General features: G+C 43.4%; 1 protein-coding gene across 2 annotated transcripts in view; it reads left to right on the forward strand.

Annotated features, from left to right (window-relative positions):
* roraa (RAR-related orphan receptor A, paralog a) overlaps positions 1-15,654 on the forward strand; it is a gene marked incomplete at its 5' end in the record, with an annotated part of 326,120 nt that extends 310,466 nt beyond the window's left edge. For both annotated transcript variants that reach the window (XM_080737835.1, XM_080737836.1), the window contains 8 exons: positions 1,779-1,920; positions 6,056-6,454; positions 9,316-9,437; positions 10,160-10,292; positions 11,728-11,835; positions 13,624-13,734; positions 14,413-14,525; positions 15,471-15,654. In XM_080737835.1, the coding sequence (XP_080593961.1) occupies positions 1,779-1,920; positions 6,056-6,454; positions 9,316-9,437; positions 10,160-10,292; positions 11,728-11,835; positions 13,624-13,734; positions 14,413-14,525; positions 15,471-15,635 (1,293 nt within the window). In that variant the 3' untranslated portion in view covers positions 15,636-15,654. The remainder of the gene's footprint in view (positions 1-1,778; positions 1,921-6,055; positions 6,455-9,315; positions 9,438-10,159; positions 10,293-11,727; positions 11,836-13,623; positions 13,735-14,412; positions 14,526-15,470) is intronic.
* Between the last annotated feature and the right edge of the window lie 9,909 nt (positions 15,655-25,563).

A 25,563-nucleotide genomic window follows, 5' to 3' on the forward strand; every position in this document is an offset into this window, starting at 1 on the left:
ACTATTATAGTACAGCACTCTCTAGACGTCTAACATCACAACATCACAGCCTGTAAAACTGTGCTCATTATTGGCCACTTTTCAGTCGGGAATCCCTATTTTGGGCGTGACAATAAAAAATCTAATCATATGGATCTACGTGAGAACAGCCAAGTGGTTCAAATGTGGATGTCGGTCATCTATGGCAGGGTTTCCCAAAGTGGGTGCCGCGGCACCCTAGGGTGCCCTGATGCCAGTCCAGGGGTGCTTCAGAATAACTTGATTTGGAATTCATCAATATCACTACATAAATATCACTTCACTATGCTTAGTAAAACAGACCTGATTTGCACTGTACTTGATGAGTTCTTTTTCCATCTACGGCCAACTCTCTTCACCAAAAATAGCCGATCTACAAGCTCACAACGCATCACGTTGTGATGCGTTGTGAGCTTGTAGATCGGATATTTTTGGAGAACCTTCCCCCTGGAATAGGGATGCTGGGGTTCAAGTGGTTAAAATGTCAAGTATACATTTATTTGTTAGTCGGTTCTGATGGAAACGGATATTTATCCAATATGATATAAGATTCAAAAAATGGACAGTGTAATCCAGGGGTGCCGTGGATGAAAAAGTTACTTACAGGGGTGAGTCAATAAAGTTTGAAATGCCCTGATCAATGGCGTCAGTTGTCTATGACACGTCTGTGCTGTATTACTCCAATTCTTTTGCATGGTTTCAGAGCCCCTTTGACTGAGTTAAAAGTATAAAACTTGTGAGAAAATCTAGCAGTGTTAACAAGACATCTGGCGATTATTGATCCAGCACTTTGCAGGATTAGTTCGGGGCAGACACACAGACAGATCATCAGACAGACAGACCAGCCCCTCTTCCAGATGCCTCGCCACTGAGGAGCCACAGCGTCAAATGTTTTACTTAAGTAAAATTATCAATACTGCAATGTAGAAATACTCTGTTACAAGTACAAGTCCGGAATTCAAAATGTACTTGAGTAAAAGTATAAAAGTGTGAATAATTGTAGTGGTGTAAAAGTACAATATTTGTCTCTGAGATGTAGAGGGGTAGAAATACTCAAGTAAAGTAAAAAAATACCTCAAAACTGTACTTAAGTACAGTACTTTAGTAAATGTCCTTAGTTACTTTCCACCACTGGAGCCACAGCATAAAGAATTGCTTGTGGGATCAGTTATTTACGCTATTTATGCGCCACACATGAAAAGGTATAAACAAGGGTTAAGTGGTTAACTCAATTGTCTGCTGGTAGAAAGAAAGAAAGAAAGAAAGAAAGAAAGAAAGAAAGAAAGAAAGAAAGAATACAGCCATGCAGCCTGTAGTGGGTTCGATTCCCGATTCCGACAAAGATTTGCTGCGTGTCACTCCCCGCCTCTCTCTCTCCCCATTTCTTGTCAATCTACTACAGGGGTTTTCAAAGTGGGTGTCAACGCCTCTGCGAGGCGTTGTGTGCTTGTAGATCGGCTGTTTTCACTTGTTTAGTACATTTTTTAGATGATAAATACAAAACGAACGGTTTTGGACATACATGGTTTCCACCCGACAACGACGATATGCTATAAATATAAGGTGCTGGGAGTGAAAATTGTAAGGGTGCCTCGGTTTAAAAAAAATATTTATGTGGTGCCCTGAGACAAAAGCTTTTGGGAACCCCCTGATCTACTATATACTATCGATAAAGAATAAAAAATAAATAGGGTTTCACCCTGTGAGCTGTGACCCCAAGATATTTCCATGACACATTCATCCCCTCTTCTCCCATGCAGGGCTTCTTCAGGAGGAGTCAGCAGAGCAATGCAGCGTACTCCTGTCCCCGGCAGAAGAACTGCCTGATTGACCGCACCAGCCGCAACCGCTGCCAGCACTGCCGACTGCAGAAGTGCCTGGCAGTGGGCATGTCACGAGATGGTAAGCCCTGCCTAGAAGAGGAAAGATATGTGAACAATGGCTTACCCACTACGAGCTAGGCCATTCACCAAATATTAGAATATTCGAATATCAAAGTTAGTAATCGACGTTGTTCACCAAAGTCGAATATTCGCTTATTTTAATTTTTTTATTTTCTCTTTAAAAAAATATATAGTTCATAAAGCTTGGCTAGATAGTAAGTCATAAGAATGAGTTGTTAATGCCCCTGGTGGATGAATTTGTTAATGCTTTATACCAGGGGTTCTCAAACCTTTTTAGGCAGTGACCCCCAAAATAAACATATTTGAACTGGGGACCCCCACCCTGACAAGCACTCAGAACTGTAGGTATTACATTTAATGTGACTCGGTTTTGCAGATAAATATTGTGAAAATAGCAGATCTACATGCTCACAACGAGCATGTAGATCGGCTATTTTCACAATGTCCTGTCGAATATTCGACTATTCGAATACTTTGAGGTCGAATAATTCGAATACTAAAAATCACTATTCGTGAATGCCCTACTACGAGCCTGCTTTGTATGACCTCGTAACTCAAAATGACCTCTCCTTGGCTAGTGATTTTTGTAGATTTGTGTAGATGCTCCCATTAATTATTATTATCATTATTATTATTAGTCTGTTTCCTAGCTCTGTTTTGAGCTGCAGGCAACTTGGTGAAGGGACAAACGGCGGAACACATGAATACAAATAAACACGCATAATGAGCACAACCCATCTCCACGTACGCTGGATATAAATACACCTCAAATGCAGCATGCGGTGTGCAGCACGTTAATTCTGTAGGGAACCGCTCAGCAGCATCAGTAAAAAAAAACGTAATCTCCGAGGGAACAACAGACACATATCCGATATATCCCAGAGAAAAAGAAAAGTTTTTACCGTGGACCCGTTCCAGGGCTTTACTCTACTATGCACACTTTTCAGCAGTAGCAGGTGAGTGCATTGTCCATGGGCCTAATTGGCTGCTGTGGCAGAAAGTGGGTTTGATGAACTAGGATGTTGTTAGAAGTGTCATTAGTGGCGGCGCAGCTGAGACACAGTAATGGGAGCACACAGGTGGGTGTGTGCATGCGTACGTGTGTGCGCAGGGACGTGCTGGCCATTGGGAAAAGCGGGACAACTCCCGAACGGCCGGTTCATTCCCAAAATGTCGGCCTTCGTTCCATTTTGGGGGCTGGGCGGCCAACAAAGTAAGTCGTCACTGTTGGGCAGAAACCTCGTAAACCAAGTTTGATATTTATACATTTTTTCTTAAAGTAAAGCCCTGCTTCATCATACAAGGCCGTTGCACAAAAGTAGTGAAAACAGCAGATCTACAAGCACACCGTGAGGCGTTGTGTGCTTGTAGATCGGCTGTTTTCACTAGTTTAAATCATTTTTAAAATGATAAATACAAAACAAACGGTTTTGGACATACAAGCCAAGGTCTCCACCTGACAACGACGAAACATAACTCATGTACAGTAATTGGCCCACTGGCTTGTCACTTGTCTTGATCTGAAACGGCAAATCTTTGAGTAGCAGCAGCAATGAGGGCCTCTCCACTATTTTTTTCCCGGGCTGAATCAGGGGCCCAGCTCGTCCCTGTGTGTGTGTGCTAGTGGAAGCCTCCTGCTGGGTGTGCGACTAGAGCGACCCAGACTGGGCGCTCTGAACACATCTTATCAGAGCAGGGAGGGAATCTGAGGGGAGTCTGGAGTGTACTGCACCACCACCACCACCACGGCACCACATCCCTTTTTCTCTCTTTTATTTTTACTCCCTCCTCCAGCACACAGACAAATCATCACATACAAGAATGCACAAGCGAGTGCAGCCAGCCATGCACGTGCGGCGGCGGCACGCTCGTATTGCTGTGCTCAATTAACACACATGCATGCATGCACTTTCGAGCATGTGTAAAAGCGCAGAAGCACATTAGCGCTTGTGCATGTAGTACTGTACAGCACATGCCACTCAGGCACAGTTTCGCACATGCTGACAGTTTTGTGCGCACGCACGCACGCACGCACGCACACCCGTGCGCACACACACTATCAGGACAGGCCAAGGTGACTCCTGCCTTCATTCAACACACCAGAGCCCATCTGCCTGCACTCTCCTCTGCTCCGCTCCACTCACTCTGCACACACACACACACACACACACACACACACACACACACACACACACACACACACACACACACACACACACACACACACACACACACACACACACACACACACACACACACACACACACAGACATGTACGTGTGCACAGTGGCCAGCTGACACACTGCCAGGGCCCCAGAACTCTGGCCGAGGGAATGTCTTCCACTAGCACTGTTTAGTCTGGGTCCTGTAAAGCCCAGGGCAACAGCTCAGCCCAGCTCACATCTGAGTGGCCACTAAGCTTTGAGTCCTTTAACCCCTTAAGTCCTATGTATTTCACTGTGTGACGAAAGGCGAAACATATTTTTTTGCTATTATTGAAGGGTTTTATTATTGAAAGAAATGTTTTTTTTTTAATTAGATTTCCTATAATGACGATCTGAGTTGAAAGTGTTAAAGTCGTCATCTCTCCTTGTAGACTTCATGTGGAACTTGATTTATTACCACCACGCCTTTACTGTGTTGAATTTGTGCGACAGTCCGTCATTGTGTGGGTCAGTAGTGTGCACAAACTGAGGGTCGGGACCCAAACTACTGGGTCATGGGAGACAACTACCGGGTCGTGGAATTGTGTTACATCAGACTCGACTTTAGATGTTTAACAATGCAATGAAGTAAACCAAATAGTGAACGATTTAGAACTCCCCAAAAATGTGATTGGTGGGATATCTACAAGTTCACAACGAGTCACATCGCAATTTGAGTGGTTAATTGTCAATTATCATGAGTAAGTGATACTAGGTTGGTTTTGGGTCGCAAAAATGGATCGATATTTCTAGGTAATTGCTGAAAACATTTCTTCTCCCGTGTGGATTATTACTAGTCACACACGGACCCAGACTCCCACAACGCTTAAAGTTACACAAAAACATAACTTGATTTATTGTTGTCGTCTCCCCCCCCCCCCCCACCTATTGTGCAGAAGTCTCTTTGTTCTGATCCAAGACCGAAACAAAGAAACAACCGGCGGTTCGATATCGCTAGTCAGGGGTGTCGCACCAAATTCTGGGCCCTGGGTACAAAGATTTACCGTGGGCCCCCCATGAAAGTTCTTCATAGGGGGAGGGGGTTTAACCAATTTAGACCGGGAACGCATTATTTTGTGCTTTAACTATTGAAAAACAGCAGATGTACAAGCTCACAGCGCGGCACCGAGTGCCGCGCTGCGAGCTTGTAGATTTGCTAATTTTGAAAAATCTTGATTTCGTTGGAAAAACCTATGTTTCTATGTCAGTGGTGCTCAAATTCTTTCATGTGAAGGACCCCCAAAATGATATGTATTCAGCCAAAATTCATCATCTCAAAAGGTTTAGTTCCAGGGACCCCCCCAGAAGCAACATTTGAGTTACAAATGTTCGCTTAAAAAATACATATATTCAAAGATTTGCACACATTTTCACGACTTTTAGAAAATAGCAGATCTACAAGCTTGCAGCGCCGCACTCAGTGACGCGCTGTGAGCTTGTCGCTAAAGTATAAAATATATATTTTTTCACAGTTTTGTTTATTTGAAATTCAGGGCATACATTAAACCAAGACTTGTTCGCATGTTATGAGAACCAATCTCAAAGAAAATAAAAAAGGTAAAGCAGTCATATAAATGTCATATAAGTGTCACACATGACAAGGCAGCAATAGGGCAAAACAAAGAAAACAATGTAAATATCAAGTTATGAGGCACTTGGAAGTCCCATTCCAACAGTGAAGGGACATTTAAAGATCGTATACCCTGATTTGAGTTATTTGAAGTATAAAATAATTAAGGCCCCACCACCTTGGGCCCTAGTAATCTCTCGAGACAGCCTCAGAGAACGCTACGCTACTGAGAGAGACAGACCGATAGGTGTCGCACTTTCTTCTTTGACGATGGGTTCCCAGATTGGGGCCCTAGTAACTCAGTCCCACTTCCATCCCCCCTTGTGACGCCCCTGCCCTGTGTTCTCTTCCTCCCGTAGCGGTGAAGTTCGGCCGCATGTCCAAGAAGCAGCGAGACAGCCTGTACGCCGAGGTGCAGAAGCACCGGCTGGCGCAGCAGCAGCAGCGCGAGCACCAGCAGCAGCCGGGCGAGGCGGAGCCGCTCACGCCCACGTACGGCCTGTCCGCCAACGGCCTCACGGAGCTCCACGACGACCTCAGCGGCTACATGGACGGCCACACCCCCGACGGCGGCAAGCCCGACTCGGCGGTCAGCAGCTTCTACCTGGACATCCAGCCGTCCCCCGACCAGTCGGGCCTGGACATCAACGGCATCAAGCCGGAGCCCATCTGCGACTTTGCCCCCGGCTCCGGCTTCTTCCCCTACTGCTCCTTCACCAACGGAGAGACCTCCCCCACCGTGTCCATGGCTGAACTAGGTGAGCAGTGTAGTATTCGACAGCAAATTTTGATTTAGTTTTAGTCATAGTCTTTTGAATAAAGTGTTGTTTAGTTTTAGTCATAATTTTAGTCACCTGAAAAGTATTAGTTTTAGTCTAATTTTAGTCGACTAAATACGTTTTTTAGGCGACTAAATCTAAAGTTGATTTAGTCAATTAAAATTGTCAATATACCGGTATTTAGTCTTAGTTTTAGTCATCACAGCTTAGTTTTTATTTAGTCAGTGAATAAAAACACAGTCGACAAACATTTTTTGTCATAGTTTTAGTCGACGAAATCAACACTGTAGGTGAGGAGGAGCAGGGTGAGAGGGGGGGATTATTAGACGAAGGAGTGCAGAAACAGAGGAGAGAAGGCTATATGGGGGGGTAACTCAACCGTGGGGCAAACCACACAAAGGTTGCTTAAAATAGCAGGAGGTTGGAGACTCATCTCCAACACTCATTAAAAGAGCCTCTTTTTTTGTAATTAGTTTCCATTAATTAGGGCCAATCAGGAACCGGCAGGGCAGGCGTCTGGGGAAATCATTTTTTTTAGGCTCCCCTGGTGCCCAGGAACTCCTTTTTTAACCAGATGTGTTTTCAAAACCATTTAAAATTCTTACGCTCAAATATTTCTTCTTCAGAGAAAATGTGACCTTTGTTTCAGTGAGTAAGCCCCCCACCCCCCACACCCCCCACACTGCCTCCTCCCTCCTCTGCTCATTGCATTTTGTGTCATAACTAGATTGGCTTTGGCTGAACCTTAAACACCTTCTAAGCCGCGGCAGAACCCCCTGAACCCCGGTACTGCCGTGCAATCAGCGTTTTATTTATAAACATATTTTAAAAAACAAACACACCAAATGATAAACAACGCGCGCGGGTCGTTCAGTGCAAGCCAGCAGGACGTGCACACACTACGTGTTTGGGCGGCCACTTACTTAGAAGCTGCTGCTGGCTGTATTTCTGCCGTTCATTTGCATGGAGCGAGATGGGGTAATCCGCGAGAAAAAACAGCGTTCGAAAGTACATTACGTCCTCGTCGCACGCACATCGATCTAATTCCATGTATTCCACTCATTCCGAAGCCTTGATTTCGCCTGTCGTCTGGTCGGTATACTAGGGGGGATGGGCTAAACCAGGCTGCAGCACACACAGTGAAGGGGAACGTAATGGCCGCTCGTGGAGCCAGTGGCAGAGCCAGCCGATGACGTCATCACGTTTCTGACGTGATCCGATTGCACAACATCTCTTAAAGAGACAGAGCACGACCTGCGACTGTATTTTTCAAAAAATTATGATTAATTTCATAAATTACGGCGAAGTACGGGAATAGACGATTGGCTGATGGGACCCAGTAGGAAGTCCGAGGGAGTGCGGCCAGGCTTAGAAGGTGTTAAGCTGTGAGCTTCCTGGAGGCAGTAAAAGGAAATGTCAACAAGCCTTTTTTTCCCCAGCAAAAAAGAAAGGAAATTGAAAATAATAAAATGTAAAAAAAAAAAAAAAAAAAAAAAAAACATGCACTTTCCGCATCTCTTCCTTGTTGCAAAGCAAGAATCAGGGCGTTTTCACTCCTGCCTCAATTAATCTGGCAAAATGGAACTCTAGTGCAGGGGTCTTCAACGTTTTCAGGCAAAGGACCCCATAGCAGAGAGAGAAATGAAGCAGAGACCCCTCTACATATTGTATAAATGTGTGATGGAGATTCTCATCGATTTCATAGATAGATTCAGATTCATAGACTTGTTTGACACATAACACATAAATCCTAAATCTTCGATACTTAGTAAACTTGACCTTTCAACCTGTACTTGGTCTGCTCTTTTTTACCTCTACACCAAACCTATTTGCCAAAAAACGCCTCGCAGAAAGTTTTCTTCAGAGTATAGGGATGTGAGGGTTCAAGTTGTTCATTTAAAATAATTATCCTATCACACAAGGATTTGGCGGCCCCCCTGTAGTAACTCTGAGGACCCCCTAGGGGTCCCGGACCCCCTGTTCTAGTGCATTTATCCCCTTGTTATAGTTGGTTTGCGGAACAAAAACAATTGCACCGAAATGCTTTTGAGAAGATGGTCTACTGACTCTTTGCACCGTGGTGTGGTTTGCTATAGGTGAGAAAGTGAACCAACCCAACTACAGGAATCCATATGGATGTTCACGCTACTTGCCTGGCACTTCTTGGGTTTAACAGATACACAGTGTGTGTGTGTTGTTGTACTGTATGTCCCTTCTTTTGTTCAGCATCGGCAGACAGCACGTGTTCTTCGCATAATGTGAAAGCAGCATCACAGTTTTCTAGATATTGCATAGATTTCTGCAATTATTTCAAATTCGGCATTCTCCTCACAGACCTTTGCTTGAAATATGGCCCGAATAATGACTGCGGTGATAAACAAATACAAATAGAAATTCCTGTGCCACCTTGCTATTCGGGAACCTAACACTTTTTCCTAATGAATTGAAAAGCTTTAAAAGCGTCTGGAAAATTCCGACCAATTAGACAACAGTTAGCTTGTACGTGCCGTTCGTTTACAGGGTTTGGTCTGCCGTTAAATGCTGCTGCGCGAACGCAAACCGATCCAAGCGAAAGTAAAACATTGTGTATCGTATCAGTCCCTGGATCGGGAATACAGCAAATAAACAGGTGTGAAAACGGCCTAAATCTCTTCTTGTCCTCCTGTGTGTGTGTGTTTGCATGTGCGTGTGTGTGTGTGTGTGTGTGTGTGTGTGTGTGTGTGTGTGTGTGTGTGTGTGTGTGTGTGTGTGTGTGTGTGTGTGTGTGTGTGTGTGTGTGTGTGTGTGTGTGTGTGTGTGTGTGTGTGTGTGTGTGTGTGTGTGTGCGTACTGTATTCCAGAGCACCTGGCCCAGAACATCTCCAAGTCCCACATGGAGACGTGTCAGTACCTGCGGGAGGAGCTGCAGCAGATGACCTGGCAGGCTTTCCTGCAGGAGGAGATGGAGAGCTACCAGAGCAAGGTACACTACAGCCCAGACCCCAGCCTCCCTTTCTACAATGTTCGCATTTCAAGGTCTCCCCTTAACTCTGACAGTGTACAAATGGAACCAAATGAACCCGTCAGGGTTCATTTGGTTCCATTTGTACACTGTCTGAGTTACAGACTTGTATTGGTCAATGGGTTCATTTGGTTCCATTTGTACACTGTCAGAGTTACAGACTTGTATTGGTCAATGGGTTCATTTGGTTCCATTTGTACACTGTCAGAGTTACAGACTTGTATTGGTCAATTTAGAACCCACAGGCTTCCTACACACAGTAAAGTCACCTGCCCTCTCCTTGTCCTAGGGGAATGGGGGGGGGGGGGGGGGAGTGGAATCCAATTAATTCCCTAAGGAAGTCACATGGTTTCATGCCTCTTCCAAGCCTCTTGGCTTAAAGCGACGACGCCCTACCCCAAGAGGCTTGCTAGAGGCATGAAGCCATGTGACGTCCATAGGGAATGAATTGGATTCCACTCTCCCCCCCTCATTCCCCTATAGGACAAGGAAAGGGGTATATCACTCTTTAGTGTGAATGCAGCCACAGAGTCCCCGGAATACCACTTTGAGAACCGCTGTCTTACGCCAGTGTCCTCCACCGCCACGGCTTGGCACCGGTCACAGTAATAATCACATGTATTTTTCCCCTCTGTGTTCCCTTCTTAAAGGTAGATAACTCAGTCCTTTCTGTCCCTTCTTAGCCCCGGGAAGTCATGTGGCAGCTGTGTGCTATCAAAATAACGGAGGCCATTCAGTATGTGGTGGAGTTCGCCAAGCGCATCGACGGCTTCATGGAGCTCTGTCAGAACGATCAGATAGTGCTGCTGAAAGCAGGTATGACAGCCTGTCAACACGGGGCCCCCGCTGCCGTCACACGCCAAAACTCACACACACACCCACACCCACACACACACACACACACACACCCACACAGCCCCCCCTCTGGCATTGTCACAAGGGCGTAGCTGACCTGACTGCACAAAGCTGCCTTCTTCAAAACACAAGAGCGGAGACTCCACCCTACCCGTTTCCTCTCTCTCTCTCTCTCTCTCTCTCTCTCTACATCTCCATTGCTCTCTCTTTTTCTTCTGTTCATTACTTCATTACAAAACATAGCAGGGAGGGACAGAGGATTAGATAAGGCTCATGTTCCTGAGCTGAGATACTAACCGTTGTGACGTCTGTCGCCTCTCTCTCTCTCTTTCTCTCTCTCTCTCTCTCGCTCTCGCTCTCTCTCTCCCCCCCTCCCTCTCTCCGCCCAGTCCCAGATGATGTCTGCTCACTGTAATCGCTGCACGTTGCAACACTCACACAGTAGCACACATTATACTGTAGGTACTGCATGGTTCTGTGCGTACATGCTTATACGAGTGGATGAATATAAACAGGCACACACACACATATATCGTCGTTGTCGGGTGGAAACCTTGTATGTCCAAAACCGTTTGTTTTGTATTTATCATTTTTAAAATGATTTAAACTAGTGAAAACAGCCGATCTACAAGCACACAACGCCTCGCACCGCTGTTTTCACTACTTTTGTGCGACGGCCTTGTATGATGAAGCAGTGCTTTACTTTGCGAAAAAATGTAAAGATGTGAAACTTGGAGATACGAGGTTTCTGCCCGACAGTGACGATATACAGTACGTACACATGGCGCGCGCGTACACGCACCAACAAACAAACACATCCCCCGGGTCTTTCCCTGGGTATTATTTACAGTACATTAACACTGCCAATATGAATAATGAAATAGAGAGAGCGATCCCTTGTCAGACGTGACATTTTAAAACACAGTGCCATCTCCCTCAGAGGGAGTAATGGTTTCTACTTTATCCTCTTATCCACTCCCGCAGAGTGGTACAAATAGCAGGAGATATAATTTCTTTGCACCTGACTAAATAAAGGTTGAATAAGTGCTGTCGTTACTGAATGTAGCCGAGCATCTCGAGCATGTCATTATGGGAGAATAGGCCCCCGTCTATTATGTAATAATCTACTTGGCTAATAGGTGCTTTCACCAGTGGTGCACTTCTCTTTTCTTAATGGACGGGTTACTCGACTAGCAATATTGAAATATTGAAAAATATTGAAAAAGAATAACAGTAATAATCACAGTCAGGATTATTTCTTTCCCTCTCAATTCCCAGCCCCCGACTGGCATGTGACTTACAATTCTGACGGAATCGGGTGTAGAAAAAGCCAAAACAATAACAAACAATAAGAACACCAGATTTAAACATGGCACTTCTGTCTCTTCCCTCCCAGGATCCTTGGAAGTTGTCTTTGTCAGAATGTGCCGTGCCTTTGACTCGCAGAACAACACAGTCTATTTCGATGGGAAGTATGCCGGGCCCGATGTGTTCAAGTCATTAGGTGAGTGTTTCCTAAAGCCTGTCTGTGCCGGGTGGTGTGCTGAATGTGCACGTGTGTGTGTGTGTGTGTGTGTGTGTGTGTGTGTTTGCGTGAGTGTGTGTGTGTTTGCGTGAGTGTGTGCTCGCATGTGTGCAGCCCTGCGTATGTGTGTGTGTGTGTGCAGTGGTGGAGAAAGTAATTACATTTATTACTAGGTATAAAATAGGGCTAAAGTGGTTAATGTATGTTTTACGATATTATAATTTATATCTGCAAATTAACTGGAAACTAAAGTGTTTAAATAATTGTAGTGGAGTAGAAGAATCCAATATTTGGATCCGAGATGTAGTGGAGTAGAAGTAAAAGTATTGGAAATTAGAAATGCTAAAGTAAAAGTACAGTACTTAAGTAAATGTACTTAGTTACTTTACACCACTCTGTGTGTGTGTGTGTGCGCGCGTGCGCGCGTGCGTGCGTGCGTGCGTGCGGTTTGTGTGCAGTTGTACCACCGCCTGTGCATGCAGAGTATCTGTCTTGTGTGTGCACTGTGCATGCACGTGTGTGTTTGTCCGTGTCCATCTGTGTCCGTGCATGTTGGACCACCTCGTCACGGTGTCTTACCGCCTTCCCCCCCGGCGTTACGGCCGACAGCGGAATCCGTCTTCCTCCCTCTGCTCCGCACATTGCAGAGAGGGCCTGGAAGCGCTCGTCCCCGGCGCCTCACCTGGCTTTTGCTGTCTCCCCGCGATGGTTATTTATGGCAGGATGGAGCGGTTACTAAGGCCCCCGCCGCATATGGCTCCCGTTACCGGGGAAATAAATAAAGCCAGATTGAATGCCTCTTCGGGAGAGCTCTATCACAGCCATCATTGGGAAGTCTGGCGGAGAAATATCTCAGGCGTAAGCAAATAGCATTTGCGTTTGAATGCCATGACATTACTAAGACAGAATTCTCCCGAGTAACCAAGTGCCTTTTGGAGGATACAAAACATGAATGTGCCCCGTAGTGGCAATATGAATGCATAATTCTGTCTCTTTGTTATAGTACCCTTTCCCTGTGCCTGCGTTGTAAAAAGAAAATAATAATTTCAGTCAGAGAGGGACCCGTATGGGTCCATTTTTAACACTATCTGAGTTAAATTAGCTCTCCATATTTGTTTCTGCATATGCAATTGCATGCATTTGTCTGTGCGTGTGTGTGTGTGTGTGTGTGTGTGTGTGTGTGTGTGTGTGTGTGTGTGTGTGTGTGTGTGTGTGTGTGTGTGTGTTTGTGTGTGTGTGTGCGTGTGTGTGCGCGTGTGAGTGTGGCCGTGCGCATGTGCAGTACATAAGCATGCACGCGTCTGGGCGATTAAAGGCACAATGCTTAGCTTGCTCTGCCCAACAAGAGTGCCAAGGTGCCAACGTGTACAAAGGGTCTCATAGCGGGGGTGGCAGACTGATGGGCTTGCAGCACCTCGGTGGCACCCGCCTGTCTCCCTCCTCTACCCCCAGCTCACTGATTTAACCAAAAACACTCAAGAGTGACCTCATTCCGGCTTGCGTAACACCGCCCATCTGCCAAAAGTGACTCGACTCGTCTCGGCAGCAAACAAAACTCAGTAAAAGCATCGGCTGTTCTGCTGCAGAGACGCTTCCCCCGTGCTGTCAGCAGCAGCGCCGACGCCGCTCGCCTTCCCTCCCTCCCCTCTCCCTGCGCGCCTCTCTCCCAATAAAGATCAAGAGTGAGCGCCGTGCTTTGGTCTTCCTCATCCCGAGCCCCTCTCTCTCACACTCTCTCTCTCTCTCTTGTGTCCTTTGTTGTGGCAGGCTGTGACGACTTGATCAGCTCCATCTTCGAGTTTGGGAAAAACTTGTGTTCTATGCACCTGTCTGAGGATGAGATCGCCCTGTTCTCTGCCTTCGTGTTGATGTCTGCAGGTAGGTGTCACTCACTGCAGGCAAACAAAAGCAGGCAGGTATGCCTCCAATACCAATATGCACGCCTGGCTGCCTCAGTTCCTGATCTCTTCAGTTATACACAGTGTTAGTACACAGTGCACCCTTACTAATAATGTACCGTAGATTATTATTAGTAAGTAACACCTGCTCATGTAAGTGCAGTGGTTGTACAGTGACTGAGGAGCCGTGTCCACTGAAAGTGTTTTATGAGTGCTTTGGATATCATATCCAGGGTGCTCGTGTGCAGCGTTTACTGAAGCCTGCAACGATAAACATGGACTTCTCATGGGTATGGTAACGATTCAAAGTCAGGACGGAAATAACCGGGTTCTCACATACAATCAGGAGGATCAAATTGAGTGGCACTCCTCTCCAAAAGTGAAACTATTTTGAGCTTGAAGCGCTCTTGAGTGTGTAGCCACAAAATTCTGGGCGCCAAGAGCGGGGCGGGCTCTGCCGCTGTGCGTGTTCCCTCGGACAAAGGGAACGTGTGAAAATCGGCCCCGAGTATCAGGAATGTGGTTGAGTGAGAAATACTCCAAAAAGTACAAAAAGTTGAGTAACTGGCTATTTGTAATGGGTTGCTCTAGCCCTCACGCGCCCACTATGTCAGCGCCTATGAACACGGCCCCTAATGAGACTTTTTGAACTTTCCAGACCGGTCCTGGCTCCAGGAGAAGGTGAAGGTGGAGAAACTCCAGCAGAAGATCCAGTTGGCCCTCCAGCATGTCCTGCAGAAGAACCACAGAGAGGACGGGATTCTTACGAAGGTAACCTCTCCTCTAACCCCAAACCCCTAAACCTGACCTCTATATGTCTAATCCAGGGGTTCTCAAACCTTTTTAGGCCGTGACCCCCAAAATAAACATATTTGAACTGGAGACCCCCACCCTGACAAGCACTTGGAATTGTAGGTATTGCATTTAATGTGACTCGGTTCCACAGATAAATATTGTGAAAATAGCTGATCTACATGCTCACAACGCCTCGCGTTGCGAGGCGTTGTGAGCATGTAGATCGGCTATTTTCACAATGTTCGCCTCTTGCTTACTTAATATTTGACAGTTTGGCCAGTTTGATATTAAAACCGTCTAGAAAGTCCTTAAATTGTCACTTCATAAATGTGCAGATACCCTGTATACTGTACACTTATACTGTGTGTTGGTTTGTTTACCATTGAGTGGGGGAAAAAATGAGATTAAGCCAATCATCTGGGGACCCCAATTTAGGGTCCCGCCCCCAAGTAATCCCCAACCTGAATCTGTTCCTAACTGTAAGCCTAATTTACACATTATTTTCAAACAACCATTTTTCCTGCTATACTTGCGGGGAAATGTATAGTAATACTCTCAATACACACACACACACACACGCACGCACCACAATTTAACCTTGTTGGCTCGTTCACTGTTGTAAGGGCATTGGACCAAACTTCCAACGTTTAAAGTTTCATGACGCTACCGTACGTCTATTTCGAGCAGAGGCACGGCGAGATTTATCAATTGCATCCACGCTTCCTAAGATGAAGTGTCAGGGTTTTTTTTTCTTCTCCCCTGCTTGCAGAGTGCTTGTCTCAATATTTACCAGTGTGTTTGCCCCCTGTGTGAGTGTGAATTCACTGTAGGGAGGAATGTTTTTTCATTTTTTTTTTCATTGCTCTATAGTTCTCGCCTCACTGTGAATCTAAACAGCCCTGTCTCCTTTTCTCTCCACAGTTGATATGCAAAGTGTCGACACTGCGAGCGCTGTGCAGCAGGCATACAGAGAAGCTTACAGCTTTCAAAGCAATATACCCAGACATTGTGCGTGCCCACTTCCCCCCCTTATACAAGGAGCTGTTCGGATCGGACTTTGAGCAGTCCATGCCCGTTGACGGGTAGCAGCCCTGCCAGGTGCCAGTGTGACCACCGTAAGAGTGGGTGGGGGTGCGGGTGGGGTTGGGGGGGTGGGTGGGTGTGTGTGTGCGGAGGAGGAGGAATCTGAGACACTTTAACGGTGCCCTGCATAAACCAGGATGGACGGATGGCACGCTGTTCTGTTCTTTGTTTTGTTTTGTTTTGTTCTGTTTTTGTTTTTTTTGGTTGGATTTATCCTTGAATGGGAGGGTTTAGGGAATGATTTTTTTGGTGGTTTACTTTACTGAATTTAGTTCTCTTTGTTTGGAAGGCATCTCGAAGAAAAAAAAAAGAAGGAAAAAAAAGAACTGGGAGATCAAGAGGACATAGAAACAATTTCTGTTCAGGTTGGACTTGACCTTCCCGTGCACATTACCATCTTGGATGTGAATCCATATTGCTTTAACATACATGCTATTTATCTCTATGTATACTGTATGTAGGGTTTATGTGTGCATTTGGGCTGGAATCATCAGAATAATCAATTAGCCCCATGAACCCTTGCGTCCATACTTTTGGGCAACCTTTCTCCAATTGTAAACAAAAACAAAGACTCAGTTTTTCTAAAATAGTGACAATAGCAGATCTACAAACTCATGCAGTACAAAGCGATGCATTAGGACCGTGTACTGTATATCTGCTATATTTGCTATTTTATGTATGACAAAGTATATATGGCTCAGTGGCATCCTTTAGAGTTCCAAAACATTTTTTTTCTTAACTTTCTATTAGAAAGTAAATCACAAAGACAATATTTTTGAGGCCTGTGTTTGCAGTATTCATCTGCTGTGCGTCTGCCTCCCCTCTCCCCCAAAGTGAAACATGGTTGGTATATGTGCACATCTGGGTCAAGTTCAGCCCCTTGTTCGCTTGTATCTTTTGGACACAGTGCTTGGAAACTGAAAACTCATGGCTACTTTGAAGGGAGGTACCATCGGCATTGGTGATGCAATCGGCGCCTCTCTGTGGACAATCGTTTAAAAAAATTAAATAAGACAAAAGAAGCATAGAATTCTGGTAATTCTAGTTCAAAAACGCAATGATTTTAGCTGTCAAAGACTCCATCCACCGTGGTTGCATAGTGAAATCATGTAAGACCATCTGCTATTAAAATTCCTTTCTCTGGATGGGTGCCCTGAGGAAGCACAGGGCACTGACACAATGAAAAGGGTTCATTCCACCTGTTTTCTAATGTACTACAGGGTATACGGTCATAAGTACTTACTATACAGAAAAAAAAGTAATGTTTATAGAATCTATTTTAAATAACATGTATGATATCAGTAGTTAGACCATTCTTAATTGTTGAATTGATAAGGCACTTTTATTTGCACCTTTCTTTAATTTAAGACTTGTATATTTACCTAGTGATGTGTTGCATGTGCACAAGAAATACAAGTTGAAGCGTGATCACAGAGGGTTAGTCCTGGGAGCTGCAGATGATAGCTGGTCTGAGAGTGTGGTGTGTGAGAGGGCTTTTTGTTAGGGTGTGGCTGGCACTGGCTGATAAGGGGTCAGTCCTGAGGCCTGGACGAGAAGGCAGGTTACACTCCCTACCTGTTAGCTCCGCAGCCTCACTGAACATACCCGTAGCTCTGTCCTAATGCATGCACACATCTAATACACCTGGCAGGGTTCCCACGGTCATGAAATTCCTGGAAATATTTTGAAATTAGAAAAAATATTTTTCCAGTACTGGAAAAGTTTTGGAATTTATCAAGGTTCCTGGAAGGTCCTGGAAAAAATAGCTATGCATTGTCTTTGGTTATTGATTTTGTTAATACCTCTGAAATGACACATTAAACATGGGCCAAATTGTCAAATATTAGAGGCAGAAATTGTGAAAATAGCAGATCTACATGCTCACATCGCCTCGCGTTGCGAGGCGTTGTGAGCATGTAGATCTGCTATTTTCACAATAAAACCGTGTTATACAAAATTCCTCAACTCTTAGTGCTCGTCAGGGTGCCGGGTCCCCAGTTAAAATATGACTATTTCGGGGGTCACGGCCTGAAAAGGTTGAGAACCACTGGCATACATTGCCTGTCTTTGGGCATTGCGCATAGGAGTAAGCGACTCGTTATTGAGCTGAATTATTGTTATATAGTCCTGGAAATTGGATTCAATATTCTGGAAAAGTTTTGGAAAGGTTTTGGAAATTAATTGGTAAAAATGTGTGGGAACCCTGTGAACATCTCTGTCCTAATGCATGCACACATCTAATAGGCCTGGGTTCAAATGGCCATGTGAGTCAACCTGCTAGGACAGCCACATCGGTGGGGTTTAGAGCATCAGGACAATTCAGGTAGTTGTCAGTCAGAGACATGTGCTATTACTTGACTCTGAAATTATGTTGCTGTGATTGTCTTAACCTTTTCTTTTGCACTCTCTGGGTTGACAAATCCCGTCAATCTTGCAATGAAGAAAACTGAAATAAATAAAAACCACGAAAAGTATTTATAAATCTGACCTAGGTCTGATTACAAATCAACCTCAAATGAATAGCTTCTGACGGGGTCAGCCGTTTTGCGTAATCCAATTGTTCCATCTAGTGGAAGGTTGAGATACAGCAAGCCGGGTAATGGCTGATTGACCTAGAGATGATCCGCAGACAGAGTTAGGCTCATGAACCTCTTCTGAATACCGTTCTCCATCGTTATGTGCGAGAGATTTGATCTGCCTCCTCGCCACAGCCTCAGCCCAGCGATGCCAACGACGCACGACACAACAGAAACAGGAAAGGGAAAGTGAATATTCAAAGCCTTGTCTGGTAGTAAAGCTTCTATTTTTGTAACATGTTTTGGTTAATAAACCCATGAAAGAGAAAGAGGGAGAGAAAAAGATGTCAGGTAGCACTAAACTATATTCCCGCAATAATTAGAGGCTAGCTGTTTGTTTGTTTGTTTGTATGGTTTTAGGGGAGACACATGAAAATGGTGTAGGACAAGTGCTATTTTCAGAATTCTTTGTTGTTGTGCTTTTGTTTTGTCAAGTGTGTCTTTCTTGTCAGTGTTGTAGTAAAAGTACAAAAAAAAAAAAAAAAACCCTGGATGTGCCAAACGTTAGTCGTTGCTTCTGCTCTCCAGTCTAAATGTAGAATGGATTGCTAAAACATTCCAGCAATCTTGGTAGCGGCTTCTAGAAATATCTTAATGGGAAGAAAAATAAGAAAGAAAAAAAGGCAAACAAACAGTGATATCCCTTTAGAAATTCATCAAAGCATGATAGTCATCTAGTCACTGACTTTAACATAAACACCAGTTGGATTCATTTGTTTCTTTGTTTTCTCTGTTTGCACACTTATCATTCCTCTACCGTGCAATTTGCACAAGGCACTGACGCCTTGTGCTGTCACCCCTCAGGGAAGATTTTCTTTGTCTTGTTGTAGTGGACAGTTGTTGAACTCTTGGTCCTTATTAGTTTTTCTTCTTTTGTTTTTGTTTGTTTTTTATCTTTGTTCAGGGATGAATCCACATGAACAGGCTTAGATTAATTAATTGTGTTTATTTCTTTCCATTCTTGATATTCCTTAAGGGGCCTCCAGCCCCATATAATCACTACACCCTTTCTTTAAAACTCAAATCCCATTACCTATTCAAAAAACATAGTTCCAGCATACAGCATTTCTGTCACAAACACAAAAAAAAAACTAAAACGTTTTTTGAGTATTTGATTTGGTTTCAAATGGTGTTATCAGGGTCAACTTTTAAAAGAAACCCCCTCTTTGTTAGAAGAAAAAAACCAAATATTCTTATGCAATATTAAATCTGTCGCGTGTTGGGGCCGTAGTAGATATGCTGTACCTGAGTAATAATCTCTGTTATTATCCTGTCCGATTTGGATATGCACAAAGCCCTCTATGACGAGTAAACCTCAGACTCCCAGCAGAAGAAACCCAGTCTGGAACACTGCTAGACAATCCCGGTAGAGAGGCCTCAGGCCGCAGTGAGAGCAGAGAAGAGGAAGAGTTGTGAACGCTCAGGGTAGTTACGGATAGACAGAAGATGCAGCTGTCTTTCCTTTCCTCTTGGACGCTTGTGGAGGAAGCATGGCTCTTTCAAGAATTCTTTTTGATCTGTTAACAGTTCTCAATTGATCCTTATGGGAAGCGGACGGATATTTTTGGCATGGGCACACACAGTGCAGCACTTGGTAGTATCATGATTAAGAGAGAGAGTTTCAGTGAGACTGGCTGTTTTTAAACTATTAGTCGGGTTTCCTCTTCAAAGGCATTTTATGTTACTCTTTTGGATGCTTCATTACATTATAGTAAACTAATTTTATGGTCACACAAAATAAAAATAAAAATACAAAATCAGGCTTGCAGTGTAATTTAGTCAACTGTAGTCCTCTCATCAAATTGATTACTCCGTTAATGCGAAGGCAAATCTGGTGTTTTGTAGTTTAAATCGAAAGGCTAACTCATGCTGACACATGACCATGTCCACAGCAGAAACAAGTTTAAATGAGCCTTAAGTGGTGATTTGCTTCTAATGTGTGTACTACAGTATAAGACAAGCAATAGTCGTGTCTTACTGTTGCAGCTTGCAGGTCTCTGAGGAGTAGCCACTGTCATTTTTAATTTCATTGTTGATTGCAACACGCTCTCGATTCTGACGCTTTGTCAAATCATTTCAGTTTCATGCGCGTGATAAAGCCCCCACCGCTCTGTGTTCATCACCGTATATAATTCTAGCCGTATAGTTGTGACCTTGGCAGAATAGTAGAAAATGATCATCATAGACAAGGATACATGTATCTATCTACAATATAAACTACTCCTGTAGGCAGTCCTTGTGAAGAGATGTCCTGTGTAGTCTCACATGAGATAAACCCATTATGTAGTAAGGGATTGATGGTTGGTGTGCTGTTCAATCAATGTATATACAAAAAACTAAAAAGTGTTGGTCCTTCTGTCTCTGCTCTGTCGTCTGTGTGTAAAAAAGCAATAGTGTGTGTGTGTGTTTGTACTCTGTGTGTGAATAAAACAAACCCCCAGACAAGGCTTTAATAATTACAGATGAACAGGGTTTTCGTGAACGAGGAGTCTTAGGTCTTGATTTCCTTTGGATTCTTCTTTTGTTTTCGTTTTTTAAAAAGGCTTTGGTAATGCTGACCTTGATGATCCATCCATAACAGGTGTAGGTTTTTAGGAGCATGACATAATGCCTTCAACAATTCATAGGTCTTCAGAATACTGTGGAGCAACATAGATGAACTATAAGCGGAAAACACACCATAGCCATCCTTTTAACCAGCATGGCCGCAGCCTGACCCATTAGGAGTTGTGCACTCTTGACTATAAATTATGAAGATGAGTGTTCTTGACCATAAATTGTGAAGATCTGTTATGTCATGCTTAAATTTTACATGTACTGGAGTGTTTGTTGTGTTACCCAGATTTATGAGTCAAATTTTCATTGCATCTTTAACAACTCATTTTTCCGAAGCACAGCTGATAAGGTTTTATGATTAAATTACATTTAAGAATATAGTTTAAAAAACGAAACGCGACTTTTAGCCATAATCGAATGTCAAGCAATAATATATGTGGTGTATTCTTTTTTTGATTTCTCTGCCTATAGGATTTGAACATCTGCATGTAAATACACTTCTTATTTATCATTATTTGGTTCTGTTTTATGTTGATTTCCTGGATGTTTTTATTTTTTATTTTTATGTTTCATCTGTATATTTGACCAGTTCTGTTCCGAGGTGGAGAACATAGAACATGACGCGGCCTGTTATGCTGTATGCTATCTTATTTTCTCACTCTTTCTCTCTCCCTCATTCTCGGCTGTTTAATCCACCCTATTTAATGTTATTATTGATGACATGTATAAAGGTAGCTTGGTAACTTCTGTCTGTATAGGTAAGAGGAAAATACTGCTACTAAGGCCTACCCCAGTGCAAATATTTATCTGTTTATCAATTACACCATATTGTACGATAACTTTATAGTTTCCTTCCTTTAGGAATAGTTTGATAGGGACAGGGTGTGCCGACATTTATTTTGTGTTTCCCTGACGTGTGGTGCTAGGTAAGTTAATTTTGTGATCAAAGTATTGATTCCTAGGCCAGGCCACCCTATTAAGTCCATTCATTTCATTGCGTATTGGTGCATTATTGATATTAGGATTCAATAAATGATAATGATAATGATTATGATAGTGGTTTAAATTACCCAGCCAGTACCTGTATCAGTGTGCTAGCCTTGGGATAAGATGCTTATTTCCTTCTCACTTATAGCAAAGCTAGTATCTGCTAATTAAACAAGTTATTTAAGGTTGCTTTTCTGGTTTGTGGAAAAAAATGATAATGTTCAAACTGAAACAGCAGTATTGTGTTTGTTTCCTTTGTTCTTCTGATTGTAAAAAACCACTCACTGAGGCTGTAGTCGGTCAGGTTTTAAGAAACTTAAGTATTTACCTCTCTTGTGTCTGCATAGCACTTCACCTGATGCGGGGAAGCGGTGCTCAGACATGCTCAAACAGAGCCTCTTTATGGCTCATTCATTCCCCATTTTAGACCATCCTGGAACAAGTGGTTTTCTCCAGACCAGTGGCATAGACCTTTTTTTTTGCACCACATTTAAGTGTTATTAAAAATGTACATGAAAGAATTGCCATGTGAGGATAAAGTTGACCTTTTCTCTCCACACTGTAGCAAATGTCAGTCCGAATATGCTTGCAATAATACACAATGTACGACACTGAGTGCCTCTTGGTGTTCCAAGATGCATACACGGTTTCTGATTGTCTCTTTTTGTGGTTTTTCCAAATGTGTACTGAAGTGACAATGTATTTTGTACATGAGGATGAACTCTCAAGCCTAATTTATGCTTCGTCGCGCGGCGCCGACCCTCGTCGAAAATACCCAATTTCAGTTATTTTCGACGAGCGACACTGTTGTGCAGTGAAGCATGCATTAGCCTTTACTCTCGTGTGCTTAGACATTTTTCTTTTTCTCTTTATGTGTTGTTGATCATGTCCATGAGGTTTTGATACATTCATGGTTGAGGTGTTGATTTTACGGAAAGCGTAGGCCTACAGTACATGCTACCCCACGCCCATACTTTGTTCCGAGAAGCATAACTAGGAGTTGGATTCATGTCGACCTGGAATAATGGTCGATTAAATGCAGCATTTTTTTGCAGACGATATTGCATAAAAAGTTCACTTGCACAATGTTTTTGGAAGAGAAAAACTAGTAGGCAGTTCACATGACTTCATTTCCAGTTTTTTTTGTATATTTTCTTTTCTTTATTTTTTCACTAAGAACAGAGAATTGACTAAAGCATTGTATATCAAGTATTTGTATGTCGTATGTAAAAGAGGCATACAACACATCTGAATTTCTTTAATGTTCTGTGTTTAATGTGAGCTCGGTTGGGGGTCAAATATGAAGGGTGGGTGGAGTACAGGGGTGGAATTTTCTCCATGCAAAAGCAGTACAAACTATGGGAAAGCCGAAACTAGTGTGTGGTTGTCACAAAATTTCTTAGTCACGTTTGCTACTGATGTTAAAATGGGGACAGATGATCATGTACCTTTTTATCCAGCTCTTTTGAACTCTTTAGCAGGTAGTCTATTCACAAACGTAGTTTTGCTCCTTCTCGTCTGATTCTTAAATATGAAAATAAGTATTTTGATTCATTTTGTAAATACAGCTGTAAAGAAAAATAAGAAATTTAATGTTGTCTTTTAAATACTTTTCATTCTAATATGAATGTTGTTATATTGTACTTAGAAACTGTACCTTTAATATTACCTTTATTAAAAGTGCATTGGACACATCGATTTTAGATGTGCTTTATGTGCTGTTATCCCATAATAAAATTTACCGCTTGTAATGGTCTTTTATTTCCTGTCTCCTCTGTTGTCTACTTTTTATATTATTATGTTAGATCGTTTTGACACGCTGTACAGTACACTGACTTCATCAGTCCTGTCAATAGTCATCCTCTTGCATGTCTCTTACTGTACATACATCTATTATGAAATTAGGTTGTTTTTATTTTGGAAGCCTATTCCTAACATAACCCTTTAATCACTGCTGTAGATGAGTACATTTTCATGAAACTTGGTGGGAATAATCAATTGGCTGCCCTGAAGACATACACTGTATTTAACTACTTAAACTCTTTCTATTACTCCATTTTTGTTGTTAGGCCACTTCATTTCTCCCACTGCTTACCACTGCTGTTAGACTTTTGGTTGAAAAGGTCATGATCACATTCAAAGTCAGGGCAGCCATTTCTCAGGAACGAAGAAATGTTGGTGAAGGAAGGGTTTGCAACCCCAAGTGTGTTCAACTCATGAATTACTTGCAACTAGCCCTTACCCGTTCAAAGATATGAGCTCCAAAATGATTTGCAGTGTGTGGGTTATGGGATGTGCACTGTGCACACAGTATATGAGGGATGGAAAGTAACTTTAACTGGTGCTTGCATGATGTAGGAGCATCAATGTAAGAAACCCGTTTCGTTTAATGGCTACAGAGATACTGTCTGTCCCCCCCCCCCAGCCCGCCCGCCCACCCGCCTGCACACACACCCGCCTGCCTGCACACACACACACACACACACACACACACACACACACACACACACACACACACACACACACACACACACACACACACACAGAGCTGGTTAAACTTTTTGCCTCATGCTAGATGCAGAATAGATGTGCCTCATGCTAGATGCAGAATAGATAGTAGATACACCATAAAAATGCTAATATACAGCATACGATTTGTGAAAGTGACAAACGGGCTTCACAGTTATGTCAGGTGTGTTCATATGCTAATGGTGATGCGATTTCAGATCAATTGCTCCAGCCACTGAGGAGAAACGCGGTTTCAGACAGACAGACAGACAGACAGACAGACAGACAGACAGACAGACAGACAGACAGACAGACAGACAGACATTCGCAAAATTATAGTATAGATGTAGCAACTACATGTATATGAAACTACAACAGTCTCTGTCTCTGGAATCCTTCCAGTACAATAAAGGTGACATATAGAGTAGAATTAAACTCGAACTATTATTACTGTTATCTTTAAAAAAAACACCAAAATATAACACATAGGAAAGTTCTTCTGCCTTTTTTTAATCGGATCTCGGAATTAATTTAGGACAATGCAGTCCTGAGTAGTCCTACCTATCCCAAAAAGAGCTTAGACTAATGAAATGAACACACACACACACACACACACGCACACACACACGCGCGCACACGCGCGCACACGCACACACACACACACACACACACACACACACACACACACACACACACACACACACACACACACACACACACACACACACACACGTACAGTATGTATCTATGTATTACCTCTCCCCAGAGAATCTCCATACTCTCAAAGTCACCTTGCAAAATCGGTAGAGGTTTATATATGCCTGGGGGGTACCCTAACAGGGCATCATTTGGGAATGCCCGTGCTGTATATGGACATTTTATTTATTTTATCCTTTATTATATATCCATATACATATGTATATATGGACTTAACGTTTTCGGGAAGGGGTGTAAATCAGAGTTAAGCAGGCTCTTGCGCCAGTTAGGGCCTGGGATTTATGACATCAGAAATCTCCATATATGGGCATAAAAGGGATTTTGTTTCTGGGAATGCCCTATGGACTTTTTATTTTATTTCTATCCCTTATTATTAATCACTAGCCAGATGGCCAAGACATGTCCCATATCTGTGTGGCTGGTTCAGATAGGGATCTCCATGTATGGGCTGGTTCAGATAGGGATCTCCATCACTCCATGTATGGGCGCCCATATTATGGAGAACCCTATCTGAACCAGCCCATACATGGAGATCCCTATCTGAACCAGCCACACAGATATGGGCCATGGCTTGGCCATCTGGCCAG

Source organism: Nannobrachium achirus, assembly GCF_963921795.1.
Source record: "Nannobrachium achirus genome assembly, chromosome: 11".
NCBI lineage: Eukaryota > Metazoa > Chordata > Actinopteri > Myctophiformes > Myctophidae > Nannobrachium > Nannobrachium achirus.